The sequence below is a fragment of the Hyposmocoma kahamanoa genome, unplaced genomic scaffold (assembly GCF_003589595.1).
Source record: "Hyposmocoma kahamanoa isolate Upper Pololo Valley unplaced genomic scaffold, ASM358959v1 92654, whole genome shotgun sequence".
Lineage (NCBI taxonomy): Eukaryota > Metazoa > Arthropoda > Insecta > Lepidoptera > Cosmopterigidae > Hyposmocoma > Hyposmocoma kahamanoa.
This window is the reverse complement of record NW_020654781.1, coordinates 97-11,542: the sequence shown is the minus strand read 5'-3', so window position 1 is coordinate 11,542 and position 11,446 is coordinate 97. Positions and strand designations below refer to the sequence as shown.

General features: G+C 39.0%; 1 protein-coding gene across 1 annotated transcript; it reads right to left on the bottom strand.

The window, feature by feature from the left end:
• Positions 1-1,414: 1,414 nt before the first annotated feature.
• LOC113237011 (solute carrier family 2, facilitated glucose transporter member 1-like) lies at positions 1,415-10,413 on the bottom strand (the record flags this gene model as incomplete). The annotated part of the gene is made up of 7 exons (XM_026473252.1): positions 1,415-3,636; positions 3,853-3,953; positions 4,698-4,800; positions 5,411-5,547; positions 6,603-6,804; positions 8,834-8,892; positions 10,194-10,413. Coding segments are annotated over 7 exons (960 nt in total), but the record flags the coding sequence as incomplete, so codon positions are not given.
• Positions 10,414-11,446: the final 1,033 nt, after the last annotated feature.

Here is an 11,446-nt window from a genome sequence, read left to right as displayed (position 1 = left end):
CCTATGGTCTCAAAGCGCCTTCAACGCGCGGTGACAAGTGCCCGGCGTTAGCGCGACGTTGAGCATGATGCATGTGAACACTTTCAGCGATTTACGTACAAAATTCCGTAAGTGATAAGCGCGCGATAGCGAAACGCCCGTTGAACGCTCATCATGTGAACATGCTCTAATAGAAACGCTGCAGCCGCGCGACTATTAATTTTCATACAATATTTTAGAAGCGCAGTTGCAGCATTACGGTCGTGACCAGGGTTGTTGCAAATATCTGCATAAATTAAAATATCCGCACAGTATAATCGAGTCGTGACATAACCTAGATTCGAATCCTGTCAGATCGCTCTTTGTGTTGATCTTTGTAATACAAAATTAGTAATTATAACAAACTAGTGGAGTAATTTCACAAAAATAAATTAATATTCATGGTGACTTATCCGTAGAACAAAGACGTATTTCTCAGAACATTGTATGTTTGTTTTACATTGTTTTTTATGATATGAATGACGGGAACCAACAAGTCGTGCGCCTGATGGTAAGCCACACTCCTGCTCATAGCAGTTGCAGTGCCACTCAGAGCTTTTTAAATTTTTTGAATCGCAAAGATCTTAGGGGCACTGCGACTGCGCCCGTCACCCTGAGACATAAGTTGAAAAGTCCCATGTGTCTGTAATTTCACCAGCACCCTTACCTTTCCACACTGGAATGCAATTCCCGGACGAACTCTTTCACAAGGAGCTCTACTGCTACTCGACCGATGTTCATGTTTATATTTCGCTGTATAATCACATCGGATTCTGTTCTTCGGATGAGTCGAATTGGTAGCAAAACATCTTCTTACTTACTGATAACTATAGAGACTCGAGAATTGAGTTTACTACTCGAATTGACATTAAATAGCTAATTGATTAAAATTATTGTCATTTTTAACCGACTCTACTAACGACTTGGTTTTACAATACAATTCCTTACTTTTACTTAAAACAATTCACAATATGTATTTTATTGAATATTATGATACATTTATAAGCATGTTTTTCATAATTGTATTTTTTGTGAAATAAACTAGTTGTCATTATTATACAAAGATCGTACAAACACAAAGAAAAATATCTTCGATCCGGCTGGACTGGAATAAAGGGGGTTTACTCTCGTTCTCTGTCTGACATTCAACCGAAACAATTACTGTCAAATAAGTAATTCTCAACCAATTAAAAAACGCATGATGCAAATGAAGCTTCGTACTTGAGATTGTCTTTTGACAGTACTTATTTGACAGTAATTGTTTCGGCCGGATGTCCAAATGAGAGCAGACTTTTTGAGATTTTTCTTTGTGTTTGTACGTTCTTTGTATAAATGATAACAACTAGTTTATTTCACAGAAAATATAATTATCATTATCATGGTTGTAAAGCAGTTCACAGTATTACTCATATTTAACTCAGAATTTAAAAAGAAACCCGAATTATTAGTTTATACTTGAGTACAAAAAATAAATATGAAAAAGCCTTTTGTTCTATTCTTACATAATTATTAAAAAAATATTGAAAAATCATGAAATCTTTGAATAGGCACTAAACGGAAAATGCGTAACAGCCTAAGTGCATTGGCGCACTACATCCGACTCGTATTCGTCCTGAATACGAGACTATACAAATCTAGAAAACTCCGACCCATTTCGGATGCCGCTTGTGCACTAAGTCCGATTCTATTCCGAGAAAATACAAATATCGCTTGTTCACCTAGGGATAAAATGATCCATGTGACTTCGGACCGTCATTTCTCGGATTAGAAACTGAAATCGAACGTAGTTCACAAACAATCTTAGAGCGATGCCACACGGGCGATGCGACGCCTGGGCGGTAACAAAAAAGAGATGGAGTATCTCCACCATTCACTTTCGGCAAATATCTCTAAATAGTTGAGATTTCGAAAAACTAATTATTTATTATCAGTATTTAAGTAAAATACCCTATATAGACCAAGTAGGGCAACTCCCGCGGGCTTGACGCATCTATGCCTACACTCGGAGCTAGGGTTGTCACATAATTATTTTAGTTGTGCCTACATGTAAACATAATTTGAAAAATAAAAGATGTTAATAACAATTATCTCGTGTTATATGGACATAACCGTTTGTTAAATGCAGCACTTGCGGATTGTTATTTTTATACCAATATACTCTTGTTCAAACAACCTTAAACACATCTAATATTTAATGTCGTTTTTTAAACACCAACCATCAATAATGAATGGCGCGCGACTTAAGGAAAAGTATAGTCTAGAAAGGGTTGCAACCCTAACGAGCCGTGATGTTCACGGCAATAAAATAAGAAAACTTCAGGTTCACAGAAATTTATTGTAAGTTGATGGTAAAGAAAAGAAAAAGGAAAGACTGTAAAAAAAAACAAGTAAATTCGGTTTATTACAGATTGGTATTGAAATTGGCACATGATTAGTAGTAGCATTTACAAATCGGTATTAAAACTCGGTAAAGGAATCAAAATTAGACGTAATTGAAATTTTGACTGCACTGTACCCTGCCGCGATCGAACAGGAAGTGACGGTGGAGCGAAACAAAAACAGAACGGCGAGGCAAAGAATTAAAGAATGATTCAAAATTTAAAAATGGCTAGGAACCGGAGAAAAGGCGATAAAAGTTGGGATAACTATGGAAGAAGGTCACATCGTCACAATCTGAAGTCTGGTACAAGAATAACCTAAAGTATTACTACTTATATACTAATTGAAGTAACAACGAACATGCTAAAAGTTGCAATTCGACAATTTAATAAATAAAGTTACGCAAGGTACAAACTTTAATTAATCTAGGTAAAACAACTATTGGGGATGCCAAGGCAACATCCTTAACTCGCGCGACGACCCTGGCTTTGCAACGTGAATGACTCGCGAGATTATGCGAATGTATGCGTCCGTACATACATACAAGCCGTGCAGCTACGTTTGTCTCGAGTTACTCTACTTGGTCTTATTCAACTATGCTATTACATGCCTATTACTGTATCTTGAGTTGTTACCATGTTTATAACTATCTAATGCTTTTATTTTCCTTGTATACTATTAACATAAAGTTTTACAACGCACCATTTAAATAAAAAAACCGAAAGAAAGGAACGGCGCTTCAACGCGTATAAAATTGAAATTAAAATATATACGTATACGATAGGATTTGCAATGTGTTTCTTTATGATACTAAGTGACTGGACGAACAGGTCATACGTGTTAAGTAACACGCCTGTCCGTAGCAGTTCCAGTGCCACTCAGAGCTTTAAATCGCAAAGACCGAAGGGATCCACTGCAACTAGAACGCAGTTATGCTCACCTTCAAGGAGCTCTTCTGCTACTAAGTTTCTTTTACCAGTACTTTGTAATTTCTACCGTATACACATGAGTTTAGTACTCGATTTTGGGTACGCTGACACGCTTCTAACTCTAACCTACTTCGGCCCCCGGTTTCACACCCACAAAGAGCAGTGAAGGGCTTTACAAATGCTGCCTGAACATAGCGGTGATTTCTTCTACAGTCTTGTTCTTCGTTTCTGGCACTTTGAAATAGATGAATATAATGAAAAGGAGCTGCAGCACAGCGAATATGATGAACGTGTTAGATTTAAGAATTACCTGAAACAAACAAAAATAAATTCGGTGTAAAAAAAAATTATAAATAGAGATAAATAAGCAAAATAAGCAGCTGTTACATACATATTTTGAAACTTTATATTCTGGAATAAGTTTAGCAACATTGGCTATCAGTAAACCGTCTATGGTCGGGGCAGTGACTTATTTGTTTACCTTTTGTTTCAATTGGTTTGAAACGGGGTATAGTTTACTACTTACCGATAATGGCAAAAAGCTGAGACCCACGATGAAATTGGCTGTCCAGTTAACAGTAACAGCTACGGACGAGGCTGCTGGGCGCGCTGATTGGTTGAACAGCTCTGTAATAAAAAAAGTGTAATAAGTGTTTGTTAAGATTTTGCGCGGGGAAGAAAAACTTGTCGTTCAAGCTGTTGTGTGCGGTTATCGAAAATATTTGGATTCCAAGTACTGCTGTGTTTATCAGCGCTTTTCCCTTAAATTGTAATATTAACAACCAGCCAAATCATTGCGGTGATAACTGCGCTCCGATTGGCCAGCCCAAATTCGAAACAATTGACGGGTGTCGTCAATTATTTCACTTCAAATTGACCAGTTTAACTTGAGTTTTGCTATAATGGACGAAAATTGAAAAATTACAAATTTAATATTTAATTACCGACTAAATGTGATTCCTTTTGTAATTAGATGTTTTGCTGTTTTTCCCACACCACCGAATAGAACAGCACGGCATTGTTAGAGATATTATCTTTATTACAATAAATACAGAATATTTTTGAAAAATACGGAAACGTACACACTGGTTAGTTGTTGGCGCTGTAATATTTCAGCTTTCCAATTTGTGATATCAGTGCAAACGAGAGTTGATATTTAAAAGTGATATAAGGCCCATGTGCGTGATAAGTTGCCCTTATTTCGTCTCTATTTCTGGTTATATACTCGATGTAGCTTGTGCACTAAGTCTGAATCCAGAGAATCCAAAAAAATACGAACATCACTTGTACACCTAGAGATAAAATGATCCCTGTGATATTTCGGTCCGTCATTTCTCGGATTCTAATCCTGGATCTCAAATTGATACTCACCAGTGACGAGGAACCAGGGAATGGAGCCGGGTCCAACAGCGAACATGACCGTGAACAGGATTACCAATGCAATGCACAGGTAAGACACCCAACTGTTTTCCGTCTGAAACCATGCAAATAATTTTGTACATCGCACAAAAGATTTCGCATATATTTTGAGCAAAGGAGCTCAGATACACAACAAATTTCCGTGCATACATCACGACTGTCTCTCGCAGGGGTAGACCGTCATAAACCGAACCGGTTCTGCAAGCCCTAGTTGCCAGCCTTTTAGAGCCCTCTTCTCTCTGAAGAACAAGGGAAATACTTGAAGACGAACACCATTCCACATCTTGCAGATTCGAGGAAGGAACGAATGAACGATGTGTGTCGTCTACATCACTTTGTACAGTACCTATATATGATACGTTCATTCACATCGATGTCTAGCATCGTAATATCGGAAGCGGGCATATCGCACCTTTATTATACCGCAAATGGGACGAATGAAATTTCACATTTCTATTTCGACATTATGATGCGAATGTGGATGGAAGGGTTGTAAGAGGACGTCACAGAAGGACTTACATGGACCAGAGTAAGGTGGTCGTTCCGTGGTCTTTGTGTACCTCTCATGTGGGACAAGAGCGTGAGTTTATGTATATAGGTATGTATGTTTCGGCAACCAAAAGTGCCAACCTTTGCGCAGGGCTCCAACCCGCCTGAATACTCACATAATTCAAAGCGACGCACAGAGACACGGTGCAAGCTAACATTCCGCTGAAACCCGCAAGCAGCAATGTCTTGCGTCCGGCTATCTCCACCAAAAGCAAACTTATGACCGTCATCACAACGTTCATTGCCCCCATGCCTGAAAACAGGGGAATGGTATTTTATTATGTTAATTTCATTACAGTCATAAGAAAACAGTGCCAGGCAATTACGTCCAGCAACAAGATAATCAAGTGAATAACAGCATAACGATAACTCCAGATGCACACCCAGATCAGCCCCCGCAGTATGACGCCGCGATAAAGCTACTACATCCACATTTAGCTGACAAATTCGATTGATAAAACCGCCATTTTAAAATTTAATCACAGTATCGAGCACCGTGACGTAACATTTTTTTCGAATCGCGAGCGCCTCGACCAATGGCTGTAAAAGTATATCGCCGTGCCAAACATGGCCACAACTGACTTTAAAACATTTTGACAGTTTTGCACAGTAATTTTATGAACGTAAAAATTGAGCACGACAAACGAGATAAAAAGAAATAATAAAAAAAAATTATAAAAATATGTATAAATAAATGATTGGAAAAAGTTGAGAATATTTTTAAATAAACAAAATAACGAATGAATCTAGTGCGGTATCTTACCGATTCAGTATTTACAATAAAAAAATTAGTAATCGCGACATAGCTTTATCAACTGAAATAAATATGTCACGAGGAGGTTTATCACACATTGCATGTGATATACTGCCATGCTACGGTCACAGAACCAATTTAGAATAGTTAGTTTCCTAAACTGGTCCTACCGTGGCTCAAATCTTCTTCCTCCTGTTCCTCATTAAAGGAAAGCTAGCTAGGCTACTAGACTAAACTTGGTATACATATAATACCAAGTGATGGGACGAATAAGAACAAGATGGTAAGCGACACGCCTACTCGTAGCAGTTGCAGTGCCACTCAGAGCTTTAAATAGCAAAGACTGGAGGGGCATTGCCACTGCGCCCGTCACCCTGTGATATAATCTGAAAAGACTCGAGTGAAATGGGTAAGGTGGCAGTACTTCCTTGAACGAACTCTTTCACAAGGAGCTCTACTGCTACTAAAAAGTAGAGTACGGTTGAGAGTACGGTTGAGTAAAACTGGTTCAAAATAATATTTCGATTGTCCTATAAATTGGAAAAGGTACTCACCTAATGTAGCATATTGTGAATGCGTTTCGTCTAGATTGGCTGATTTGAAGATTTTCGTGGAAAAGAATATGACGATGTTTATTCCGGAGAGCTGTTGAGCAATCATAACCACCATTGCGATGAGAAGGGGTTGGCGAAGCGTTCGGTTCCCGAAGAGCTCACGGAGGGTTACTTTCTTGCTTATTTTGTTCTTTTCGGCTTCCTGAAATATGGACCGGACTATATAGACTCCTGCTACCCAAGGCACTTTTGAGAACCAGATGAAGTCTGTGAACGAGCTTGTCTGGGGTCAGGACCTGATTGATAGATAATACTCTTCCCGCATAACCAAAAAGTTGGGTAGGGAAGGCACTACAATCAAAAAATTAGTAGTAGATAGAGTCAAAGTCAAGTCAAAGTCAAATAATTTTAATTTCATAGGTAAGCATATTACACTTCAAATTGTCATACTGATTAAACTCTACTGCTCGTTTTTTTATAATGACGGGTCGAAGAAGACATGCGCCTGATAGTAAGCTACACGCCTGTCCATAACAGTTGCAGTGCCTTAAATCGCAGAGCTTTAAATCGCAAATATCTGAGGGACACTGTCACTGCGCTCGTCGCCCTGAGACACAAGTTGACAAATCCTATGTGTCTGTAATTTCACCAGCACCCTTAACCCTTCAAAACCGGAAAACAGTAATGCTGACATTACTGCTTGGCGGTAGAAATAGGTATGGTAGCAGTACTTCCCTGGATGAACTCTTTCACAAGGAGCTCTACTGTTCATTCGTACGTAAGGCAGATTCCCCTGAGAAGCATGGCAAGAAACTCTCGGGGTTGCTCTTTGTAAATATACGTTTCAATATATTTATCTTTACAATATTTAATTTAAAAATCTTAGCTCGAGAATAATTGAAAGAGCTAAACGGGCCACTACCACGGACTTTTGTTATTACAAGGGAAAAACAGCACTATGGTGAGGCTTCGTCCTTTACATCAACATATTAATGGACCAATAACTCAACTAATCTATACCTAAGTAACTCTGAAAATGGTCAACATTCCGTCTTACATCTCGTCGGTGCTGATGGATAGCCTAGAAGTAGTTTTATTATGTAAATGGCCTTGGATATCAAATAATTCCGCATTAATTTGAAAAATAAGAAGTCAGTTTTTTCCCTTGTAATATTATTTCAATTGTTTTTGTTTTTTAATAACGCACACACTCAACATAGCCCAGCATTAGGGAAACCCTGTGTCGCGGGTGCCATGGACACTGACATAGACAATCACAAATTACACCCAAACTTACGAGAGAAATAAATGTAGGCCATACAAATATTTCTCCCGACCCGGGAATCGATCCTGGGACCTCTGCGTGGCATTGTAACCGTTCGGCCACGGAGGCAGTAGGATCATGACCTGAAATTGTTTTCTGAACTTTGACAAATATACGTGTCAATAGATGGCATTGTGTGTCACAAAGTAATTTATAAATTAACGCTTCCTAATATGGGTAGACAGCGTTAATCCTAAACAAAATAGAAGAATAGCCGTCACTAGCCATAAAAATCTGTGAAATCAGCGCCATCTAGTTACAAAAGAATAACTATTTGGTACTCGTTGCGACATCTGGTGTACCAATAGGTACTAGATATGAACGGCGCATCGATCGGCGTACCGCCCATAGATATATATATCTATGGCCCCGCCGCCGCGTTTCAATCGGCGCGCCGTTCGAGCCATTAGATCAGGCGCTCCGATCTGACGCTTGTGCATGCTTCCGTAGTGAAAATGGCGACGCCAAAAATTGACATTTCTAAAATAAAACTTAGTGACTTTATATTCGAAGATGTTTTAATTAGAATATTAATTTGTCAATTTCTGATGTCGCCATTTTCTCTACGCATACACAATAGGAAGCGTGCGCGTGCGTACGATCGGAGCGCCTAATTGAACTGATAAAAATTTGATTACTATAGAAAATACGTTATTGTATTTTTTCTTTTGAAAAAGTAATTGTATAACGGTTTTTGTAAAAACAAACACCGTTATACAAATTCGTTCCAAGGTCGCGCTCGCGCTGCCGAAACGCCGCCGCCGCCGACACTTTTTCGTCGGCGCGCCGCCGCCGGAATATTATCGGCGCTCATATCTGATAGGTACTAAATACTCGACTACGTTGTCTTGTATCACGAGTAGCAGTCCTTTGAGTTATTGATACATGGCTACATTAACACACTCACCTGATGCATCTCCTCCATTTCGCCGTGAACAGCTACGTCACCTCGTAACCAGTTAAGAGCTGAAATATAAAACGTTTAACATGTAATAGCAAAATATAATAATCAGAAGTGGGATTATCGGAGTATCAACTAGAACTGTAGTCTTAACCTTTTAGGAGCTGCGGATCGCCAAGTTAGGTGGTCTTCGTGGCAGTTTAGCAGAGCAGGTAGGTTTCGGTGAAACGCTTTTGATGAATTGGAACCATAACCACATATAAGTATATAACCGGAAATAGAGACGAAATAAGGGCCATACATTCCTTCAATCTCGTTTGCACTGAAATATAGACAGCGCCAACAACTAACCTGTGTGTACGTCTCCGTATATTCCAAAAAATATTCTGTATTTATTGTAATAAAGATAATATCTCTAACAATGGTGGGCTGTTCTATTCGGTGGTGTGGAAAAAACAGCAAAACATCTAATTACAAAACACGGAATCACATTTCATCGGTAATTAAATATTAAATATGTAATTTTGATATTTTCGTCCATTATAGCAAAGCTCAAGTTAACTGGTCGATTTGAAGTGAAACAGTTGACGACACTCGTCAATTGTTTCGAACTCGGGCTGGCTAGTCAGAGCGCAGTTGTCCCAGTAATGATATAGCAGAATAGTTTTCAAACAAATAAATGACATTTCGTCTCTATTTCTGGTTATATACTCGATGTGACATGTCCATTTGTCGCGATTTGTCGTATATTATTTATTTATGTAATATAAATCCGTTGGTACATTTTATTCTTATTATTGTTGACATTAAATTGACAATGATACTAATTGAGTTTATTCAATTATTTTGATACATACTAAATTATAATTTCAAGCAAGAATAAAAATTTATGAGGTGCAAATTCAGAACGTATCCGAAGGTAAACTTTATGTTTGGATTAAAAAAACAGATGTTATAGATGTATAAGTTCAACTGTTTTTCTTTCATCTACCATTTTCCTCGCTACCCGACCAGGGTCTGACAAATTTTGTTTGAAAGTCATACACCCATCTCTGACGCTTTCACCGGGCCGTATATCACGGAGACCAGGTCGACTTGGATGTTGTACGTTGCGCTGGGCCGCTAAAGCGGTGACGTGAAAAGTTTTGTGTTTCGCTCGGAAGCAAAGTTGTTTTGCGTCTCGTGGCTTGAAACCTTCACTACGCTCAAGAATCTATTTTTGGATAAATCAATCTAGCTTCGTTTGCTTGCTCACGTTTTAATACAAGCACTCGCGTCAACAACTTTGCAGCCTTGCATAACAAATAACTATTAAATACTGGTTGATTATTAAAAATCAGAAGTGGGATCTGTGACTAAAGCTTACCTCTTTGAGCGTGTAGTTCTTGAGCCTTATTAAGTAATAAGTACTTTGGTGATTCAGGACATAGGGGTAACGTGACGCACTGGATAGCAGCAGGCACTGCAGTGAGGGCCAGAAGCCAAGGCCAACTGTGTGGAGTGCCTAGAACCGACTCCAGGCCGAGTATTTGAGATAGTAGTATAGTGATAGTTATAACTAGTTGGTAAACTGTGCCGATCTGTAAATGAAAAGGAAAACAACGTGTTATTATAAATAATTAACTGCGGCCCTATTGGTCTACAGATTTGCTTGATTTTTGATAATCATTACTGTCTCTCGATATGTTGTGTTTAGACAGGCCACAGAGCTATTTCCCACAGTTATCGAATGAAAGTTACCGAACGTCTTATTGTTTAGGCGCTCAACGCCAGTCTATTCCGAACATTTCTTAAGCTGAAAAGGCAAGAACTACCTTTTCGATTTAGTTATCACGGACAGCCCTTCATGCAGAGCGTCCTACTACAATAATCCGGCGAGGCCAACTACAGAGCGAAATACCGAGGACCTACACTCCCCAAAGTCCGAATGTAGACAATAATAAGGTTGCTGAATTTCCTGGAGGAGCTCGGGTAGCACGCAGTGGTGGATTTGCAGTCTTGGCCGCCCTAGGCCCTAGGCCATGTAGTCAGTACCAACCGTCCCTTTCTCAGCACTCATCGTATAGGTACTGGTACACTACTTACATGATGAATTTATTTTATTGCCAACTTTTATCAAAATCGATTCAGAAATTTGTTAACTATAATAACTGCACATTGTCTATTGGTGGAAACCGCATGAAAATCCGTTCAGTAGTTTTTAAGTTTATCGCGATCAAAAAGACAGATAGACGCGGTAGTGATAATATGTAGTGACGTAGGTAGTGATTGTATATTACATTATAGATATGTAACATATCTATATTTTGTACATAAAATGTAGGTATAACAATAATCTTCCTAAATCACGGAAGATTATTGTTATACGATGCGGTGCAGAGCGACCCGCCATAATGTGCCTTTAGAATGTTTAGGTACTTTGAGTTATTTCTTGCCATCATTAGTGAATTTTTTGACACGATTAGCCGCGCTAGATTCGGGCCTACTGGGCCTTAGAGCAAATCCGCCACTGGTGGCACGAGTAGAAGCCTGCACCCACCTCAGCAAAATCAGCGCACAGACGTCAAGTTGCTGACACCAGCCCTGCTGCCGGTCGTTGTTCTTTCAAGATATGTTGGA